The 23,256-nt window shown below is 40.3% G+C and overlaps 2 protein-coding genes across 16 annotated transcripts in view; both read right to left on the bottom strand.

Annotated features, from left to right (window-relative positions):
* The window catches only part of AASDH (aminoadipate-semialdehyde dehydrogenase), a 58,116-nt gene extending 53,082 nt beyond the window's left edge, over window positions 1-5,034 (bottom strand). For 13 of the 15 annotated variants that reach the window (XR_004645923.1, XR_004645922.1, XR_004645926.1 and 10 more), the window contains exons 1-3: window positions 4,920-5,034; window positions 3,097-3,238; window positions 1,348-1,601 (exon numbers count right to left, since the gene is read on the bottom strand). Coding sequence is in view for 10 of the 15 variants with exons in the window: in XM_034772268.1 (XP_034628159.1) it covers window positions 1,348-1,601; window positions 3,097-3,132 (290 nt within the window). In the remaining 5 variants the exon portion in view is untranslated. The other 2 variants (XM_034772265.1, XM_034772266.1) reach the window with 2 other exon arrangements.
* Window positions 5,035-10,091: 5,057 nt separating this feature from the next.
* PPAT (phosphoribosyl pyrophosphate amidotransferase) overlaps window positions 10,092-23,256 on the bottom strand; it is a 55,562-nt gene continuing 42,397 nt past the window's right edge. The window contains exons 5-11 of the mRNA XM_034771871.1: window positions 23,015-23,160; window positions 18,383-18,455; window positions 15,447-15,598; window positions 13,905-14,032; window positions 13,370-13,591; window positions 11,975-12,095; window positions 10,092-10,489 (exon numbers count right to left, since the gene is read on the bottom strand). Of these exons, the coding sequence (XP_034627762.1) occupies window positions 10,314-10,489; window positions 11,975-12,095; window positions 13,370-13,591; window positions 13,905-14,032; window positions 15,447-15,598; window positions 18,383-18,455; window positions 23,015-23,160 (1,018 nt within the window). The 3' untranslated portion in view covers window positions 10,092-10,313. The remainder of the gene's footprint in view (window positions 10,490-11,974; window positions 12,096-13,369; window positions 13,592-13,904; window positions 14,033-15,446; window positions 15,599-18,382; window positions 18,456-23,014; window positions 23,161-23,256) is intronic.

Genomic DNA, 23,256 nt, shown 5'->3' with positions numbered 1-23,256 from the left:
AACTTTTACATTTCCTCATTACTTGTTATTTTAATCATGCATCCTTATTGTTGCAACTTAATTCTGCATTTCATTTTCTAGATTTTCTTTTAGAGAAAAAATCCAAAGCAAGTTGTTAAAATTTTAAGCATATTATCTTGAATCAGGTTACAGCCAAATTAGATGGATTTAAAGCCTGAAACTTGAACTTATCCCCAATTGTGAATTAGTACCTTTGTTTGGCTGGGGGGAGTGGGAGAAAAGGAGAGGGGAGTTAACTGAACAGAGGTATGACAGTCTGGAAAAAAAATCACTATTTAAATTAGACTATATGTTTATGTCTAAAGATATACATTTAAACAAAGATGTGCTGCATATTCATGGACAGTTATGTAGGCCTTGGCTACACTTGCAAGTTACAGCGCTGTAAAGCCGCCCACAGCGCTGTAACTCACTGACCTGCTACACTGGCAAGGCACGTACAGCGCTGTATCTCCCTGGGTACACCGCTGCAGTTACTCCACCTCCCCGAGAAGCATAAGAGATACAGCAGAGTGGCTACGACTCTCCCCTGTGAGTATGTACCAGGAATCAACCTGGAGCGCTGTACTGATCACCTTGTCAAGTGGCCAATCCTCTCCATTGTTGTGACCGGCTGCAGGAATGCGGAAATGCCGGTTTCAAACTCGTACCACAGAGAAAAAGCAAACAGTTTGCTGTTTGCTTTGAGTGAGTGAAACGAATGAGCAGGGGGCCGGGAGTTCGGAACTTGCAAAATGGAGTGCTGACACGATCCAAAAAGCACTCTCCCCCCCCACACTCCCTGTCGCACTCCACCCCACCCACATGAATGCTGGGATAGCTGCCCATAATGCACCGCTCCCAACACAGCTGCAAATGTTGCAAGTGTGGCCATGCCACTTTGCTGTCAGCCGTCAGTGTGGACAGACTGCAGCGCTTTCCCTACTCAGCTGTACGAAGACAGGTTTACCTCACAGCGCTGTACAGCTGCAAGTGTAGCCAAGGTCATAGATATGCACTGGTAAAGGAAACGTAAGCGTTTTAATTGCTTTGCAAGTGAATGTAAGAGCCACAAGCCAAAGTGCTCTGGAATTTTTTCTTAAAAAAACAAAACAAAACAAAACATATCCCCCCTGGATTTACCAATACTGCAATAAGGATGCATAACATTCGAAACAGTTCAGCTACAGCAGTTTATAAAATCAGTTAAAATGGGTCTAGCTACTAGTGCTCCACTGGTTTTGAAGTTTGTTGATTTAAAAAAAAAAATAATAATAAAAACATTTCTTTAGTGTAGCCTGACTATAGAGAAGACAAAAGGTAAAATAGAAGTATTCAAAGTATTACCCTAAAATCCAAGATGGTAAATTTATTCCAGGATAGCAGTAAAGGCCTATTTCAAACCTTCCTCTGTGATCACAGTAGTTTTGCAGGAAAACTGTTAGTTCTGTGGCTAGACTAACAACCTCCTTGTAAGTGTAGAAAACTGGAGGTTTATCATTATATTCATCAAAACATACTGCTTTTCTATCAGAATACAGGCTGGCTGCCTGATGCACCATCTCCTGAAGAGTCATTTTAAGTACACAATCTTCAGTCCCCTAAACAGATAAAAATAATAATCAGAATTCATTGTAATCCTTTATTAATATTATGAATATAAAAGGCAGCTTAGTCTAGTGAAAAAGAAATCCAAGGAAACAGCATGAGACCTCTTCTAAAAGCAATTTAAAGAGACTGTGCCCAATTAAAGACTATATCTTTTAAAACAAGTTATTCATATTACAAACTTTAATCTGAATTTTAAAAGTATTTTTTTATTTTACTATCTGCTATTTTTGTTGTTTGCTTACTTTTAAAATTAGAACAATTAAAAAAGTCTATTCAATTTCCACTTTCAGGTTCTTATACTCTAATGTAATGCTTAGAATGCAAACACTGGAGGAAATTATTTTGCCTTTGAGGGCGGAAGGGAAAGAAGTATTTTCGACTAAAAAGGAAATACTTCTACTGGTGTTCAGTTTTGTAAAAGCTTGTGTTTATAAAATGTATATTTTGAATCTTTAGAGATAAACTGAAACACTTGTTTTAAAGAAATAACAGAAAGTTCTGCCTTCAGAACTAGGCTCCCATCCAGCAGATGCCGCTCTCCAGCTGCCCAGCTCTGAAGGCAGCATCGCCACCAGCAGCAGCACAGAAGTAAGGGCAGCAGTACCGCAACCCCACCGACACAATAACCTGGCAACCCCCCCTCCACAACTCCTTTTTGGGTCAGGATCCCTACAATTACACCATGAAATTTCAGATTTAAATAGCTGAAATCATGAAGTTGACAATTTAAAAAATCCTGTGGCTGTGAAATTGACCAAAATGGACCGTGAATTGGGTAGAGGCCTTGCTTCTGTGTGTTCTCTGTGCAGAACTTATTACACATGTGGACACTATAAAACAAAATAATGAAAGACAGTTAAAGAACTGCAAGGAACCCAGCTGTCTGTATTGATTAGGGACTAAGTCCGGTTTGCCATACTTGTGAAAGTAGTCCTATTGATTTTAATATGACTTTGCATATAAGTAAGGTGAGCAGAATTTGACCTTAAGTATTAGGGTACATCTACACTACAGGGGGGAGTCGATTTAAGATACGCAAATTCAGCTACGTGAATAGCGTAGCTGAATTCGACGTATCACAGCCGACTTATCCCGCTGTGAGGACGGCGGCAAAATCGACTTCTGCGGCTTTCTGCCGACGGCACTTACTCCCACCTCCGCTGGTGGAGTAAGAGCGTCGATTCGGGGATCGATTGTCGCGTCCCGATGGGACGCGATAAATCGATCCCCGAGAGGTCGATTTCTACCCGCCGATTCAGGCGGGTAGTGTAGACCTAGCCTTAGTGATGTATGCTGCTGCAGAAGAAACATGTACAATTCTCAAAAACAAAGCAATCCCATGCATCAAGGGGTGAAGAGATCATAAAGTTTTTAAAGAGGTAATTTAAGGCCATTTAAATAAGTGAAGACTGGTAATAATAAAAACAGAAAAACACTTTCAAAGCCAAATCTCCTTGGTTTTCCTCATATATATCATTTACTTACTGTTATGAAGGTTACATAGATCCTACTTCCAAACATTTGACGACAAACTCTTCTACATGTTTATAATTGCACAAGTTCAGTTATTTTTGAATCACAATTGTCCACATATGTTGAATGTCATCAAGCTGAAATTCTGCATGAGCTTGAAGGAAACAAACAAGAAAACTTAAGAGTTGTTGATACAATTATTGTTAAATAACTGCTGGAGTTTTCCTGTAGATTATAATTCTACTCCCAGGCAATTTATATTAACTGTAAACAAATATCCACCACAAAACATTACATAAAAATATAAAATAAGTGGCATATTCTCACTGATTTCAAGGCTGCAGAAACAGACCCAATGTTAGAGGAGAGGTTAACTAAAATTTACTAAAGGAAGGATAACCAAACTTTCTCTGTCATGCCTAGGCATTGATTTATATAGTGAGATAAATATTATGAGGCATAGCCTCAATCCCGTGCACAGGCTTTTGCCTGCTATCACTACTGAAGTGTCTTTTCACCTAACACCACATTTTTATGAACATGGTAGAGGAACACTTCCATATTTTTTTAAACTTACTGTTACAAATAATACTTATGATCACTAAAACAAAAAGCTTTCTGTTAAGGTTAATGAAAAAAATGTTTCTAGTTCTTCAGTTTGTTTTATTTGTGAATTTGCCAGCATTTAGTGTATGTGGATCTTTCACACAGTAACATTTTTGAAAAACCAGGAAAAACGTGAATTTAAAACCACAAAAATTGACAGGGGACCAGGAGGAAATTATTGTTTATGGAATTGTTAGCAATATTGAGTTGGCATTGTCCTTTAAAATACAGAGGGAAAATATTTTTGTAACCAAAGCCACAAACTTCCAGTGCTAATAGCGATCACTCCATTTTATGCATTACAATACCTTTATATAAACCATTGTTTTCCAAAATAAAATACATCACCAGATTACTTTTGTGCACGCACACACATCTTAAACTAAGAAAAAATGTTTTTGCAACCTGGTTGGACAAAAGTAACCATGACCTATAGAAACCAACACAAGAATATGCTTCAAAATGACATTTAACTACCTAAATGTATGACACAATCAGTGTTGCTCATTACATCAGAAATACACTGTAGAAATTAACTTAGATTTAATTGAAGCTGATTCATTTATTGAAGCAAAGACTGTTGATAGATTGTTATTTATTCAATTTATTGACAGACCTCAAAACAACTGGTAAGATAGTTAAACACATCTGTTCTCTCCAGGACAGGGCACACAACCCAGCACATCTGGATCCAAGCGCAGACCATCTATTGTCTGGCCGGAAACAGAGTAGGACATGCTGGGAACTCTCGTCTCCCTCGGACGCACCTCACATCAGCCCAGACTCTGCAGGTTATTGTAGGCCCAGCAGACGAGAGCGACAAGGTGGGGGAGGTAGTACCTCCTACCGGGCCACGGCCTGTCGGGGACACGCTTCCCAGCGCCACGGCTGGTGTCCCCTCCCCGACCTGAGGGGCGGGTACGCAGGGCCAGCCTCTCTCCCTAGAGCTGTTTAAATCTCCCGCCGGCCGCGGTGGGACCCAGCGCCTTGGCTGCCGTCCTTCGTCCACGGCTCCTCTGACCCACGCGGGGTACCGCCGGGTGCGTGAGGGGAGACGCTGCGGGGCTGCGCTCGTACAAGGGCGGCTGCAACGTGGCTGTTTCATCCCTCAGCCCCAGCAGGGATCTAGCCGCGTGTCCCGGTCCGTTTCCACCACCCCCACTGGCCCAGGCCTGGGCTGCTCCCCCGCCGACACCTGCCCGAGAGCAGCCGTGGAAGCTCGCACCCACCTGCGCTCTCCGCCCTCCAGGGCCGCCGCGACGCCATCGAGCGCCCCAGGCTCGCCCCGACAACAGCAATGCGCCACCTTTGATTGGCCGAATGTTCTTTTTCCGATTGGCTCCTTCTAGGCAGCTTCGGATTGGCCGTGCTCTGTCCTAGCCCCGCTGTTCCCATTGGATACTAGCTACAGCATTTTGATTGGATGCTAGGGTCAGGCTGTTCCATGCTCCCAGCAGCTGCGGGGAGACGGGTCTTAGAGCGAACAGCTCACCACCAACCTACTGAATGAGGCACGTGGTATGTGTGGGGGAAACCACAAAGCAGGGTAGGTGTAACTCAGGGGCTCCCAAACTGGGGTTCATGAACCCCTGGGGGTTCACGAAATGTTACAGGGGGTTCTCGGGAAAACATTCCCTAATGGCGGACAGAGCTGTCCCTAGGAACCCTGGACAGCACAGGGCCAGCAGCCTGGAGCCCCTGGACTTCCAAGAGCTAAGCAGATCAAAGCAAACATATCTATCACACTGAGGTGATTTAAACTTCAAGACTCCTTATAAGAAATGGAAAAGGGAAGTGGATATTTTTTGCTGTTTTTAAAATTAAATAGGCAGCTAGTATTGTTTTTAAAATTATTTTAAAGAACAAGTTTAAGCTGTGTTGTAACGTGCATTGTTTGCCTGACTACTCAAGACCTGAATGCTTGTGTAGGAGGAACTCTTTGAGTTGGCTTCTTAAATACCTTCCTGCTGTTTCAAATATGATACTCCTTGATGAAACATAGGAGCCTGGTCTTAGAACAGGCTTATTCAAAGTGATACAAGCTACGGAAGTGAGATCTTGGAAGAGTGTTGCCATTTTCATAATGTAATAAAAATAATTAATAGTGTGTAATAAACATGTCATAAAAACAAATTTTATATTTCCAAGATCACTGCTTTTATAATTTATACTCAGGTAAAGGAGAAAATCCCTGGAAATATTCATTTTTAGGAGGGGGTTCATAAGACTTGACATTTTAGTGAAAGGGGTTCACAGGTTAAGGTTTGGGAACCACTGGTGTAACGCCATCTCCCCCCCCCGCCCCCCACGGCGGAGATTAAACGAGCTGAGAGCAGCGGACTGTCTTGAGGGGAAATGGGGTTTAGTTGAGTGAGTGCCTACCAGGAGCATGTGCCCGGCTGGCTCCAGGTGCACTAGGAGCCCCTCATCACAGGGCATCAGCAGCCAACAAGAACCCTGGTCCCCAGCTGCTGGCAGGGCCCACTTCAGGCACCAGCCTGACAAGCAGGTGCTTGGGGCATCCGCTCCGGAGAGGGGCGGCAGGTCCCTCACTCCCGCTCCGCGTAAAGGACCTCCTGCTGACTTGCCGCTGCAGATTGCGCGTGAAGGCCCTCCTACTGACTTGNAAGGACCTCCTGCTGACTTGCCGCTGCAGATTGCGCGTGAAGGCCCTCCTACTGACTTGCCGCTGCAGATTGCGATCACGGTTTGTTTGTTTTTTGGCTGCTTGGGGCAGCCAAAACCCTGGAACCGGCCCTGGCTGCTGGCGCACAAGTCTTTCACTGCCACGGAGCCATTCTTCCAGCCTAAGCTCTGTGTAAACTTAACAGTTTGTCTCTTTCACTAACAGCACTTGGGTTCACTAACAGCTACTACCTCACCCACCCTGTGTCTGCATTCAACAGTCACTCTTGTAAAAAGTGTAATAAAATGACTATGGGGAATATGGTCTTTTATGTCTGATATTTACAGTTCTAGCTCTTAAAATACACGCAGCCCAAGATATCATAGGCAATGACTAGCTGAAACTTCAAGCTGCAGAAATTAGTTTTACTTGATTACATACATGAAGCGGGTTTTAGCCCACAAAAGCTTATGCCCAAATAAATTTGTCACTCTCTAAGGTAGTACAAGTACTCCTCCTTCTTTCTGCTGATACAGACTAACACGGCTACCACTCTGAAACCATATACTGTCACCAGTATTCAAACTGAAAAAGTTTCAGAAGTGTAATATAACCAATGTTTTTTAAAAAAATTGAAGCAATGTTGGCTATATATAAGTAATTGTGCTGGGAAATAAATCAGGACGTTGATGCAAATTCTTGGTATGTTTGAAAAGAAGGAACACCATAAACAAATACTTACTGACTGGGCCACAGAATCCACTGCAAAGGAGTCTCCTTTATTTTGATAGATGAACAGTGTCAAAGGAAAATGTGGATGGGGAAGGAAACCAATGAGAAACTAGGAAGGGAAAAGTTTAGGAAGCAATTTTAACTGCTTACAAGTAAGCTATCATACAATGCACTGAACAAGAAACATTGTGGACCTGATTTTTCTGAGGCTGGTGTAAACCACAAGTGGAAGTCAAAACCTCTGCCTCCAAATGCAGAGTCTGATACTATTATAGCCCTTTATAGTCAGATTTTTATATTTTAAAAATGCACAGTTGTGACATTCTGTACCTCAGGGGAAAACCCAGCACCCCCATATTCATCCTTATGATTGTGTGGTATCTAATGCAAAGTTTGTCATGTCATCAGGTGTCTTATAGTAATCATTGTTATAATAATCATAGAATATCAGGATTGGAAAGGATCTCAGGAGGTCTAGTCCAACCCCCTACTCAAAGCAGGCCCAATCCCCAGCCAGATTTTTGCCCCAGATCTCTAAATGCCCCCTCAAGGATTGATCTCACAACCCTGGGTTTAGCAGGCCAATGCTCAAACCACTGAGCCCCCCCGCCAATGTTATAGGTTGTAATTTTATGTATATAGTTATGAGGCTGAAAATGTGTCCTCATGGCTTAAAGCAAGCCCATGCAAAAACTCTGCAGGAGCAGAGGGGCAGTTCACACCCCCTCATGGCATGTATGGGACAAACCCAGCCCAGCCTCACAGGAACAAAGGACACTGGTCTAGGCAACAACAAAAGGATCTGTTTAGACTCTTAAGTGAGTCACTCCCCTTCCTTTGGTCAGTTTGGACTGTGATGAAGTAATGCTCAACTGACGCAGAAGTGGTGGTGGGTGCAAAGCTAAGAGAGAAGAACATGAAAAAAAGGGAGAGATGTTTACCACGCTCTTCCTCTCTTTTCCACCTCCATTTACAGACACCAACACCAAGCAACTGAAGTGCTGATCAAAAGGGAGAGCATCTAAGTTTCTAAGGGCATTGGAAGTGTTAAGAGCAGCTTAGAATGTGTTGTGCTTTTATTTCATTTGACCAAATCCGACTTGTTATGCTTTGACTTATAATCACTTAAAAAAAAAAATCTATCTTTGTAGTTAATAAATCTATTTATTCTACCTGAAGCAGTGCATTTGGTTTGAAGAGTGTCACTCCCCCTGGGATAACAAGCCTGGTACATATCAATTTCTTCATTAAATTGACGAACTCATATAAACTTGCAGCGTCCAGCGGGCATAACTGGACACTGCAAGACTGAGGTTCCTAGGGTTGCATCTGGGACTGGACATATTGGCTAGTGTCATTTGGTTGCACAATCCAAGGAGGAGCTTACATGCCAGGGGCTGTGCATTAATAGCCCAGGAGTGGGGGTTCTTACACCAGAGCAGGGTAAGGCTGGCTCCCAGAGAGTCAAGGATTGGGGTGACCTACCAGATCACCGGTCCAGACAACACCAGGGGAATGTGACAACAGAATATGGGGAAAAGGAGAACATTTGATCTTTAAGTGTTAAGGCACTAGAGAATCTGTCCTGAATGAAATCAGAACCATGCTAAAATGTACAAACTGTGTTTAAACAGTTATCAGAGTAACAATGGTAAGTCAAAACATTCTAGGGTACATGCACAAATTCTATATAATTTTGTTTGCCAAAAAGCATAAAAGCAGTAGACTAATAGTTGGAAATGCAACTTAGTGTATTTCTCATGAAAACTCATTCCTCCACTCTTTTGCAGTTTTTACAGTACTCTATTGACTTAACATATCATGCCGCTTACAAGCTAAGCAAAATGTTATTTTACTTTTGATTCTACCTGGAAGGCCCATGTATAAAAACACATTAGCTTAGACCACAGAATTTTTAAGGATTTATATTGAAATAAAATAATGAAATGATGGAGAAAGTTAGCAACTTTGCAATGCAGGTCTAATCATACTTTCTATGTTTGTAAATATCACAACTAGTTTTCCCTGTCATATCCCAATGACATCTACTAAAAGCAATTATGCTGGGCCTCAATATCCTTGATGAAAATATCAAATTAGAGAGGTTTTTCATGAGATATCAAATTAGAGAGGTTTAATATTTCCCTGAGTCTTCTGTTTTTAAATGTCACATGCTATAAAGATAGTGTTCACTGAATGTGGACACATTAGATGTAGCAGCAAAGAGTCCTGTGGCACCTTATAGACTAACAGACATATAGGAGCCTGAGCTTTTGTGGGTGAATACCCACTTCTTTGGATGCCAATAGATGTAGATACATAGCTTGAATATAAAGGCCTTTTAGCAACATAAGCAAAAAAACCAAAAAACAAAAAAAACCCAAACACTTAGGCACATCTCCTGTTCTTTACAATAGAATATTCCACAAAGTACTAGATAACAATTCCTTGGAAAGCCATTTAACTCTTCAAAAAAAAAAAAAAAAGAAGCTAACGTCACATTTTTCTTTTGCACTAATACTGTTTGATAATTAGAAATTATTCTGTATGATCCATGATCTGTATCCTAAATTGGTTTTTAAATAATTTACCAATTTTGTGAATAAGCCTAAAAAGAACATCAAACTTCCTTGACAAGGTTAAAACAAAAAATAGTTTAGCTGGGACAGCTAAGGGCTGGTCCACACTAACCCCCCAATTCGAACTAAGATACACAACTTTAGCTACGTGAATAACGTAGCTGAAGTCGAAGTATCTTAGTTCGAACTACAAGGTACTTACCGCTGGTCCACACGCGGCAGGCAGGCTCCCCCGTTGACTCCACGTTCTCCTCTCGCAGAGCAGGAGTACTGGTGTCGATGGTGAGCACTTCCGGGATCGATTTGTCGCGTCTAGACAAGACGCGATAAATCGATCCCAGAAGATTAATTGCTTACCGCTGAACCTGGAGGTAAGTATAGACATACCCTAAGTAATCCAAAAGACTAGGTGGTTTTTACATTGCACATCCACGAGGAAAAAAAACCCAAATAATAAAAGGCACTATTGTCCATGATTTTTATTTTATTTATCCAGGTACTTACATTATATGGTTTTCGTCATCATAAACTTTATAGAAAGTCTGCAAAGACATTTCTGGAACAGCAATTAGACATCACTAGCTTTAAGTGGCTTGCTAAATACAAGAAGATGCTATGCGCCGTTAGGTACAACATACTTCTCAATTCAAAAAACTACATTCAGCAATGTTACTTGGGCATTAAAGTCACCAGTCGAGCTCTACTGGGTATTCCCCAGTAAGACATGCTGTACAGTGGCCAATCTTTCTAACACGAGACTTATTGGTTTTAAGGCTGTTTTGATTTTCTTGCCTTGCTTTGATACTTTCTTGTACAGATGATACCAACCCTTCCACAGAAAGATAAACCACACTGTCCGCTCCTAGGGGAAAAAAAATAAGACAATGAAACATTAAAAGCTACACTAGTATTAAACAAAACAAAAGGATCTTGAACATGTAGTCATGTTAGATGGGTTCTCTCCCTGTGGGTCACCTCCCTCACAAGGAAAAGACCATAAAACAGGGTGTTAGGGGGTCACCATCACCTTTTCCTTTCCATATTACTAAACTGGAGTGGGGACCCTTGTTGGCTAGATAGGAGGCGGGGGTTCGGTATGGAAAAGACCGAGAACCATAATGTTACTCATTTTGTCAAAATGGAAACTAAATCCAAGCTGTTCATTAAGACTCTCTGAGCTCATTGCTATTTCAGGGAGGCAATGTGCTATTATTCCAAGTTCTCCTGGAAGCAGCCACACACACAGCTGTTTCAAGTGGTCTTTGTCCCATAAGCAGAGCATCGTGACTTTTGTTCTTTTTGCTGTACATGGCTATTGGGCCTTTGAGATAACGCAGACAGTGGTTCACGTGAATGCTCTAGCAGGAGGAGAGTTTCACCCTCTCATTTTATCACTTTTGTGAATTACATTGTGAATGGATATTAAAATATGATCCTCCAGCAAATTCATAATGCTTTATTTGTGCCATCACAATTAATGCCATGGGGGAGAGGGCGCTTATTAAAAGACTGACTTCTTGGCTTCTTCTGTCTAATCTTAAAAACACTAAAAAAAAAATCTGCATGTTTAAAGGCTTTTAACTGCAGCTGTGTTTTCAAACTGGTAAGTTTTTAAAATCATTGCTACAGCACAATATTATATACAATAGATACGCCCATTCACAAGCCATTACTGAGCACTATTGCTACATCATGATAATGCACATCTGTTATTTGCAATGGTGCAAATAATAATTTAGGCATTTGGGGTTTTTTGTTCTGTAGCAAATCTTGCTTACTGTAAAGATTCTAAAATACATTGCATTTATTTTATTTGTTTAAACCTTACGTAGTTTTTAAATGAGATGCCTTCAGATCAAGAAAAATATTTACACAAAATTCTACAATTTGAGTTTCAAGCAAAACCAGCAAACATTTATAAATTTAGTAAGAATATTTTATTATGCTTAAATTTTCATCACTACTTTGTATTCAACTTATCTTCCTGAAATTTTGCATGCCACAGCTCAATTCAGGTAGACTTTTTCTGGGAAGTTTGGCAAGAATCAAAACAACTAGAACTTTGAAGATATAGTATTTTGAAAGTGTATATGGAGTTTACTTTTTAAAGTTATTTGAGTGTTCTATATATTGTAAAAGGAAGAACTATAAACTGCATCAGACAAAAACATACAGCTGGTATCCATGTGAGCAGCTCAATGAAAAATTCAGTAGCTCTGGGGGTTTTTAGGGAGTGGGGGGAGGGGTGTCAGTTTTCCCCACTGAAAATTTGTGATCATGTCTATTCCTTATGACTAAAATAATTAAAGTGGGGGGTGGGGAGGAGGAAAGGAATTATAGCATTTACCTATGTATTTTGCAAGGTCATGAAATTCAGGTTTGTTGGCAATTAGTTCTTCTTTTGTTGGAATATTTATTCCCATGTAACAAGGAAATTTTATGGGAGGTGAAGCCACACGGATGTGCACCTGAAAGAAAATGCATTTTCCATATTACATTACCAGTAAAAACTTGCATCTTGATATAACATTAACTAACAGCAGACATGAAAGCCCAAATCCCTGTAAAGTGATCAGCAAAGGCAAAGTCCTGCACCTACTTAGAACCCCACTGACTTGGGGCTCTGCATGCATATAAGGATCCACTGTACGCATTACACTTCAGGATCAGAGTCTTCAGTCTCTCCAGACTCCAAAATATCAATACGGGTAAAGAGATTTAAGAAGTAATATTATTAAAAGCCTTCAAAACAGCTTTTTAATCTTCAAATAAAACTATTTTGTCTTCGCAACTTTTCTTTTCTATTAAAAATAGATTTTATTTAAAGTGTGAGCAATCCAATTTAAATTAACAGAGCTATTCATGGTAATAAAAATAAGCACACATGTAAATGTTCCCAGGCTTTGTGCCTAGGTTGTATCTACTCACTTACAGCTTTGGTTATACAAAGCACATTTGCTTCTGTGACACAGACTAGCACATTGATTTATATATGAAATAGAAAGACATTAAATTGCTTGAGATTTAGGACAAATGCCTATTTACCTAAGAAGTAGGGTTAAAAACCAATACCAAAGCAGTGATATAAGTAGTAGAAAGATATAGCCTCCACACTGATTGATTTTTAGATAAAACTGTTTTCCATTCATTCTTGATTTGTCAGTTACATCTTAGGCCATGTCTACACTACCACTTTTATCAGTATAACTTATTTTCACTCAGGGGTGCAGAAAAAAACAAAAACAAAAACAAAAAAATTCTACTCCTGAGCAACACAAGTTACACCGACAGAAGCATCGGTGTCAGCTTCTCCTGCTGACATAGGAGGTGGTTTTATTATGTCAACAGGAGAGCTCTCTCCTGCCAGCATAGAATGGCCACACGAGTGATCTGACAACAGCGCAGCTCCACCAGTACAGCTATGCCGCTGTAAGCTCACTAGTATAGAGGCACACTTAGTTTAAAATAGAGCAGTACTCCCTTTTACTCCCCCCCCCTGCATTTAAGTTTTTCTGATGCAGATTTTCCTAAGATCAAGGAATCACACAAGAAACTTTTCACCCAATTACCTTTGATACATCTTGTTGTGCATTTGCTTTCTTTGTTTTTACTGGCTCTCTTTCTACCACACCTTGTAAGTGCACTAAGGGAAATATTCTGAGGTGCAACTGAAACACTCCAACTTGTGTCTCCATCAAATTTCCCTTTACATCTGCATTACGACTGCTGAAAGTGAACTTACCTCCTTAGCACCAGATTCCCTGAGCAGCTTTATTATGGGAGAGATGGTATTGCCCCGCACAATAGAATCATCGATTAGCACAATTCTTTTGCCTTTAAAGTTGTCAGATAGGACTCCAAATTTTTTTGCCACTCCTAGTTGTCTTAACCGCATGTTTGGCTGAATAAAAGTTCTTCCTACATATCGATTTTTACAAAGTACTTCAACGTATGGCAGCCCACACTAAAAAGAAGAGACAATTATACACACAGTTAAATAAAATAAAGATTAGGAATAGTAAAGATTTTAAAGATGACCTGCAGATTAGGGCTAATCAAAGGCCTTTAGCTTGACCAATGTAGTGGCAACAGGGAACTGGTGCAGCATACCACAGTATGAAACCCAGTTCACAGAAGATCCACATTCACTATCTGATAGTAGGAGAATACCAAAACTATCTTTACGGTAAAGGAGAGTCTAGAGTATTTCACAGAAAGTTAGACACACTGGCAGGGAGGGGAAGAAATCAATATTAAAAAGAATCCATCCATGATACCTTTTGTGCATAACCTAGTGCTGCTGGTGTTGCAGATTCTGGTACCGTGCTAACCAAGTCTGCTTCCACTGGTGCTTCAACAGCAAGCTGCTGACCGCATCTTCTCCTGACTGAATACACCATTTGACCTATGGACATTGAGGGGATTATAATTATTTTTCTTTATGTAATTATGATTTAGCTTTCAGTTTGCACAGTACAGGAAATTCTACAGTAATTTTTAGGTATAGTTATTGGATAGGAAAATTGGAAGCCCCTGTACAGTAATGAGAAATATTCACCACCACAAGTCACCTTACACTTTTCATCACCTCCCATAATATCCATGTTGCTTTCCATCTTTCAGGCCACCGTGAGGACCAAATCCTTCTTGCCTTATTCAGGTGATTAGTCCCACTGACATCAACAGAACTATTCACTTCAGCAAGACGAGCAGGATTTGAACTTGAATTTTTATTCTCTCCACATACTGTTTTTGTTCTTCCATCAAATGGTTCTGCTAAGTAGCTTGATATTAGCACAGAATAGAGGCCTGTCCTATGAGAGCTTTACCAAGGTAGTGATCATAGGACAAAGTTGATAGCTCCATATACACTAATAATATACAGAACTAAAAATTTAATTAGAAAGAAGCATCCATAGGAATGGTTGCTTCTTGTAAGGAAAGATGGTAAGATAAGCCACACTACAAATGCTTTAATAAGTCCTAAATTTTTTTTAAATGTAGTCTAAAATGATAAAATAGTATCTAATCTATTCATAGATTTTAAGGCCAGAAGGGACCACTAGATTATCTAGTTAGACCTTCTGAATAACGCAGGCAACAGAGTTTCATCCAGTCACCCTGGTACTGAGTCCAATAACTTGTGTTTGACTACAGCATATCTTCCAGAAAGGCATCCAGTGCTATTTCAAAGACATCAAGAGATATAGAATCCACCACTCTCCTTAGTAGTTTGTTCCACTGCTTAATCACTCTCGCTTTTAAAAAAACTGCACCTTATTTCTACATTGAATTTGTTTGGCTTTAACTTCCAGCCATTGGATCTTGTTATGCCATTCTCTACTAGATTACAATGAGCTTTAGTTCCTGGTTTTCTCCCAGAAAGGTACTTATAACACAGTAACTAAGTGTGAACACTTTTCAGTCTTCATTTGAGAAGTTAAACAGATTTCACTCACTGCAAGACCTTTATTTCCAGTCACGGAATCATTTTTGTGGCTTTTCTTCTCTGTACCCTCTCCAATTCAACATCCTTTTTAAAATGTTCTCACCAGATCTGGATGCAGTATTCTAGTAGTGGACTCATCAATAATGTATAGAGAAAAAGCTCTTCCTTCCTCCCTCCTACTCACTACTCCTGTTTATACATCCAAGGTTGCATTAACCCCTTTTTAACACAGCATCACAAGGTGAGCTCCATGTTAAGTTTCTTGTGCACTGTGACCCCTCAATTGTTTTCAGAGTCACTACTTTCCAGGATACAGTCCCCCATTTCAATAACGTCTGCATTCCTTGTTTACTATAGTTTATCTTCATACCTTCAAAAATGCTGTCGGGCCTTGCAAAATAAACATATTCAAAGATACAAAATGCTGATGGATCTCCTTCAGGTCTTGGTACAACATCCAGTGTTTGGACATCATATCTGGATATCTTCACAATCTCCCCGGGGAGGACTTCACGATAATACCTTGAAGAGATATTTGCAATATTTAGAAATTTCCATACACCTGCATGTTAGTTTTAGAACATAAACAAAACCATGTTCTGCTAAACCAGTCAACTTTCGGATATTCAGCAGTCGCAAAATATTAATTATTTTAAAGTTGACCCTTTGGCTCCTAGCACTGGACTTTGCCAGCACTAATGCAAGACTAGTGCAGCCTGCTTTAGTACCCCAAAATGGTAAATTTCCAGTTTTAGCACTAAATTGTTAAGAACATTCTCCCATCACATGAAACAGTCTAGAAGACACTTAAATGATTTATGTATATTAGTCTCAGTTACAAGTGTAAGATAGAGTCAAGTCCTGGCCATCATGAGATGAATAAACTGGCTCTTAATTTAGTCTTGACTTTGAATTTAGACACTTTTCTATGAAAGCTGAGTAACACAAATCCCAGAAAATCAAATGGCCTTGAATGAGGAATGTAGCCATAAGAGCTGTCACAACAGTCAGTAACTAGGGTCATGTCAGTATCAAAACAGAAGGTGGAAGGCAGCTACAACTGAATAAGGCGGGATTATTGGAATATAGGTCTGCTGTCCATATACTTAGATTATATCTTTTCATAATTAGAACAAAAATTGAAGCTGGAGACTTAATAAAAATATAATAAGCTTGGAGATTGCATTATTAAACATATTCCTAGATCTTCTATGAGTTGATCTTCTAACTACTGTTGTCTAAATATTCTGCTTCAATTGACACTCCTAGAGGAATTCTGTGCCACTGCGCATGCACTAGAATTCATGTACAGCGCAGAATTTTTTCCTCTTTTCCTGCAAAAATTAACTTTCTGCCTGAGAACTGCTGCAGTTCCACCTTTCACCCATCAGAGGTCGCTGTGGCACCAGACCAGCCAGCAGACAGCTGTGTTCATCCTGCCAGCAGAGCTATGTTAGTGACTGCTGGAGGGAGGGGGGGACGACTGGGGTTCAGAAGGGCTAGTGGGGGGACTAGGATGTGGGCTCAGGAGCTAGTGGGGTGACAGCTTTGAGCCAGGGACTGAATGGGAGAGGTGCTGCAGGGCCCCCATGGGGATGGGAGCAGATGTGCCTGACTGAATAGGAAAGGCATGGGGGAGACTCCCCAACTCCCTAACAATCCTTCCCTCCCCCAAAAATCACGTTCCATACTTCTCCCACCCACACCCAACAACCTTCCAGATTCACTCCCAGGCTCCTTTCCTCTTCCTCAGCTCCTTCATTCCCCTGGAATCCCCCAAGCCTATGCTTCTGAGGGATGCAGGAAATACGTTTCTGGATTGTACTTTAAATGGATTGCTCAAAGTTCTGTATTAATATGCAAGTAAGGAATATATTTATCAAAAAAAAAAGAAAAGAAAAACCCACACATTACCGGAATCTCTCTTTTTTGGGGGGTCTGTATTGTTACAGACATACTTGCTGACAGGTATTTTGAAATAAAATTACAAAAAAATAATTGAAACCAGCATGATTATATTGTGTTGTTTTGACAAATAAAATAAATATGCAGAATTTTAAAATATTGTGCATAGAATTTTTAGGCGCAGAATTCCCCAGGAGTAAATTCAGCTTAGTTATCCAATTAATTGCATCCTAACACTAGAGGTTAAATGGCAAAAAGAACCAGGAGTTCATTTCCAAAATACTTAGATTTTCAATTTTACTAAACATGAGTCAAGAAATGCATATCTGAGTAATGTTGAAAAATATTCACTGCACATATCACACACCAGCACGTCTTAAAACAAAGATTAAGTGATTCGGATGGGAGATGTAATTTAGCCAGAATATGGATGCATATTCATTAGCCAGATACTAGAATTAGTAGGCTAGCTGATAACATTGAGAAAGCCTGGGATTTATAAATAATGCAAAAGTCCCCCGTTGATGATTCTTAGCAGAAGTATCTCAGTCTCAGAAGGTGGGTCCAGAGCAAAGCAACTTTTGTTAAGGAAACAAAGATGGTACCATCAGTTAATTATTGGTACACAGATATGACAGCAGTGAACACAGAGGAACATATGGTGTAGCTTGTTTCTATAACATCTCACAATGTAATAGATTGCTGAAGTTCAGACACATGTTATTAGTTTCCAGTTTTTGCTCTGAATTTATTTTTACTTCTTGTAGTTTTCACCTTGTTTTTCCACGTTAAGCGGACACAATTTTACTTACCAACATAACACTCAGTTAGTGGCAGATTTGTTAAATGTCAGATTTGCAAATTAACTGTACATTCCTCATTATAGGAATGAATGTTATTTTGTTGACTTCACTGTAGTTTTTATTTTCACTGAAAATTAAATGTTTTTGCACAGAGAACATTTCTCCTGTTTCTTTTTGAATTATATACAGGGCTTGTCTTCACTACAGTTAACTCCAGTATTGTCCCAACTTGAATCCTGCCTGCACATAAAAACCCCATAATTTGAGTGTGGTGGAGATTTCAACTGAAGTGGCTAGCCTATCAGGAGGTATAGGCTGTAGTTTGAGTCAACACAACCCATCAGCTGCTAATACAACCATTCTGTAGTTGGAATATTATTTTACATTGTGGCTGCACTCACTTAGTTAAGCTAACTGAAAAGGAGTTAACTTTACAGTGAAGAGATACCCATAAAGTCTTCTTTGCAGAGGACTTCTGAATACACTATTGCCATATTTATTTAAATCCATAAACTGAAGATATAATCTTACACACTGTATGTATCTCTATTCACGATTTAAAGTGTTTACAGATCATCTTGTATGTGAAGGAACTTACTGTGCACCAATAGATAAAAAGCTACAGGATTCAGAGGAGACCACCCATCCTTCTGTTTCACTGTTTTTCTTCCCTGTAATAAAGTTTTCAATTATAGCTACATTATCTTCACAGTCCTTGGAACTATCATCACTAAACGTGTTAAATTCCTGCAGCACTTCTGCCCTGTTATACTTTGTAATCATGTACTTGGGCAAGTCAAATAGTCATGATTTCTGAATAGAAAGTTTGGAATCGAAAGTTGCTGTAACATTTCTTGAAAAACTATTCTTTGGAAACGTTATATAAAACTTGTCCTTGAGAGATTAGAAGAGCCAGTTCCACACAGTCACTGGACAATTCAGAGAAATAAATTCCTTATCTCCGCATGACTTTCCCCCCCCTAATTCCATCTCAATAGATTTTGAGGCCCTGGTGTATACACATGCTTTTTGTTTAGATAAGACATTCCTTCCTCTCCGTATATCAAGTGGCTGCTTCAATGCCACTGAAGTCAATAAAAGGGTGCCCTTGGACTTTAATGGGCATTCACTGGGCCCAAAGTGAGGAAAATTCTCAAAGATAGGCAAATGAAAGGGAACAAATGGGCAGATCAATAACATAACAGGATACAAACACTAATATATTTGGACATTATGAATATTTTCTAAGAGATTCCTCTTTAGAAAATTCTCTCACACACTCCCCCATGCCATATCGATTCCTTTGGACAAAGAATGGATTTACACATTTTTTGCCTGCAGTTAAAAATGTCAAGTTCCCCCATCTTACAGCACAGTAGGTCTGTAAGGCTTTTCCTTGAAAATCACTGGTATCACTCAGGGCACTGAGATGGGAAGGCATGTACAATTCTCCTTTGGGATTATCTTCCACGAATGACCAGATTTTATCCAACTCAGAACATTTGGTTAGCAAGAACATGAAGAGCCTTTATTCAAATTCCCATATTTGGGTTTTTACTATGTGGGCAAGTGGGTTTCCCAGCTCCTCCCAGAAGAATCCCCCCCAAAATCTTTTTTTTCCCCCTTCAATAAAACAAATAAGCACCAGTAACCCAACTCTTATAAGCGACCCTACAACAAAAGGAGAAGAAATAGGCCCTGTATCCAGCCATCCCCACTTTTCTCCCAGGGCAGAGGGGAGAACTCTCTCTCCAATTATCTCTGCTGCAACTGAGCTGCCTCTCTCTCCTGCTGCCATGGGGGAAGGGGGATTTATTAGGAGGTGAATGCCTGGCTGCGAAGATGGTGTCGCCAAGAGGGCTTTGGCTTCCTAGACCACGGGATGCTAGTCGAGGAAGGACTGCTAGGCAGAGATGGCGTTCACCTTTCGAGGAGGGGAAAGACCTTATTTGGACACAGACTAGCTAACCTAGTGAGGAGGGCTTTAAACTAGGTTCGACGGGAACAGGTGAGCAAAGCCCACAGGTAAGTGGGGAACATGGAGACCTGGGAGATGGGTCGGAAACGAGAGGGAGTGTGGGCTATATTGGCAGAGAGAAAGAAGGGTCAGGACAAAACTGGGAGGAAAGATCAAACCAGTATCTTAGATGCCTATATACAAATGCGAGAATTATGGGTAATTAGCAGGAAGAACTGGAAGTGCTAATAAATAAATACAACTATGACATTGTTGGCATCACTGAAACTTGGTGAGATAATACACATGATTGGAATGTTGGTGTGGATGGGTACAGCTTGCTCAGGAAGGATAGACAGGGGGAAAAGGGAGGAGGTGTTGCCTTATATATTAAAAATGTACACACTTGGACTGAGGTAGAGATGGACATAGGAGACGGAAGTGTTGAGAGTCTCTGGGTTAGGCTAAAAGGGGTAAAAAACAAGGGAGATGTCATGCTAGGAGTCTACTACAGGCCACCTAACCAGGTGGAAGAAGTGGATGAGGCTTTTTTAAAGCAACTAACAAAATCATCCAAAGCCCAAGATTTGGTGGTGATGGGGGACTTCAACTATCCGGATATATGTTGGGAAAATAACACAGTGGGGCACAGACTATCCAACAAATTCTTGGACTGCATTGCAGACAACCTTTTATTTCAGAAGGCTGAAAAAGCTACTAGGGGGAAAAGCTGTTCTAGACTTGATTTTTAACAAATAGGGAGGAACTCGTTGAGAATTTGAAAGTAGAAGGCAGCCTGGGTGAAAGTGATCATGAAATCACAGAGTTTGCAATTCTAAGGAAGGGTAGAAGGGAGAACAGCAAAATAGAGACAATGGATTTCAGGAAGGCAGATTTTGGTAAGCTCAGAGAGCTGATAGGTAAGGTCCCATGGGAATCAAGACTGAGGGGAAAAACAACTGAGGAGAGTTGGCAGTTTTTCAAAGGGACACTATTAAGGGCCAAAAATCAAGCTATTCCGCTGGTTAGGGAAGATAGAAAATGTGGCAAAAGACCACCTTGGCTTAACCACGAGATCTTGCATGATCTAAAAAATAAAAAGGGGTCATATAAAAAATGGAAACTAGGACAGATTACAAAGGATGCATATAGGCAAACAACACAGGAATGCAGGGGCAAGATTAGAAAGGCAAAGGCACAAAATGAGCTCAAACTAGCTACAGGAATAAAGGGAAACAAGAAGACTTTTTATCAATACGTTAGAAGCAAGAGGAAGACCAAAGACAGGGTAGGCCCACTGCTTAGTGAAGAGGGAGAAAAAGTATCAGGAAACTTGGAAATGGCAGAGATGCTTAATGATTTCTTTGTTTCGGTCTTCACCGAGAAGTCTGAAGGAATGCCTAACATAGTGAATGCTAATGGGAAGGGGGTAGGTTTAGCAGATAAAATAAAAAAAGAACAAGTTAAAAATCACTTAGAAAAGTTAGATGCCTGCAAGTCACCAGGGCCTGATTAAATGCATCCTAGAATACTCAAGGAGCTAATAGAGGAGGTATCTGAGCCTCTAGCTATTATCTTTGGAAAATCATGGGAGATGGGAGAGATTCCAGAAGACTGAAAGAGGGCAAATATAGTGCCCATCTATAAAAAGGGAAATAAAAACAACCCAGGAAACTACAGACCAGTTAGTTTAACTTCTGTGCCAGGGAAGATAATGGAGCAAGTAATTAAGGAAATCATCTGCAAACACTTGGAAGGTGGTAAGGTGATAGGGAACAGCCAGCATGGATTTGTGAAGAACAAATCATGTCAAACCAATCTGATAGCTTTCTTTGATAGGATAACGAGCCTTGTGGATAAGGGTGAAGCTGTGGATGTGGTATACCTAGACTTCAGTAAGGCATTTGATACGGTCTCGCATGATATTCTTATCGATAAACTAGGCAAATACAATTTAGATGGGACTACTATAAGGTGGGTGCATAACTGACTGGATAACCGTACTCAGAGAGTTGTTAGAAAAGCGTAACGAGTGGGATACCGCAGGGGTCTGTTTTGGGACCGGCTCTGTTCAATATCTTCATCAACGATTTAGATATTGGCATAGAAAGTACGCTTATTAAGTTTGCGGATGATACCAAACTGAGAGGGATTGCAACTGGTTTGGAGGACAGGGTCATAATTCAAAATGATCTGGACAAATTAGAGAAATGGTCTGAGTTAAACAGGATGAAGTTTAACAAAGACAAACGCAAAGTGCTCCACTTAGGAAGAAAAAAAATCAGTTTCACACATACAGAATGGGAAGAGACGGTCTAGGAAGGAGTACGGCAGAAAGGGATCTAGGGGTTATAGTGGACCACAAGCTAAATATGAGTCAACAGTGTGATGCTGTTGCAAAAAAAGCAAACATGATTCTGGGATGTATTAACAGGTGTGTTGTGAGCAAGACACGAGAAGTCATTCTTCCGCTCTACTCTGCTCTGGTTAGGTCTCAGCTGGAGTATTGTGTCCAGTTCTGGGCACCGCATTTTAAAAAAGATGTGGAGAAATTGGAAAGGGTCCAGAGAAGAGCAACAAGAATGATTAAAGGTCTTGAGAACATGACCTATGAAGGAAGGCTGAAAGAATTGGGTTTGTTTAGTTTGGAAAAGAGAAGACTGAGAGGGGACATGATAGCAGTTTTCAGGTATTTAAAAGGGTGTCATAAGGAGGAGGGAGAAAACTTGTTCACCTTAGCCTCTAAGGATAGAACAAGAAGCACTGGGTTTAAACTGCAGCAAGGGAGGTCTAGGTTGGACATTAGGAAAAAGTTCCTAACTGTCAGGGTGGTTAAACACTGGAATAAATTGCCTAGGGAGGTTGTGGAATCTCCATCTCTGGAGATATTTAAGAGTAGGTTAGCTAAATGTCTATCAGGGATGGTCTAGACATTATTTGGTCCTGCCATGTGGGCAGGGGATTGGACTCGATGACCTCTCGAGGTCCCTTCCAGTCCTAGAATCTATGAATTATTGTCAAGAGAGAAGAGGTGCTTCTGATTTCCTTTAAAATTTGTTCCTACCATCAAACTGTATTTTGTGTTTTATAACTCAACCAATATTGGGATATTACTGCATCCGATGTTCAGAGTGAGCAACATTTTAAAGAAAAGTCTTTCAACTGCATGAATGTGGATATGATTTCCCCATTAAGTGCAAATGTATTATTTATATAGCTTTGAAAATGTAAACATACTTATGGCTGGTTACCCAGTCTTTACATAGGATTTACCTTTTCCACTCATACTGCCTACTGAAATGAGACGACCAATGCAGAGTGGACGATTCCCATAGGGATCACGTACTGCATAGATTATGTCTTTATGCATCATTAGTAGTGAATATGAAGTAGGGGTTTCATTCATTAAATTTTTGATTCTGAAATGAGATTAAGTAAACACAATGGTATGTTATAGATGGCTGTATTCTGTAAGTACTACTGCTGTATTTTACACTCAGACAATACTCTTGTTT

Source organism: Trachemys scripta, chromosome 5 (assembly GCF_013100865.1).
Source record: "Trachemys scripta elegans isolate TJP31775 chromosome 5, CAS_Tse_1.0, whole genome shotgun sequence".
In the NCBI taxonomy this organism is placed as follows: Eukaryota; Metazoa; Chordata; order Testudines; family Emydidae; genus Trachemys; species Trachemys scripta.
The sequence above is the reverse complement of the archived record's forward strand: the minus strand, read 5'-3'. Positions and strand labels throughout refer to the sequence as shown.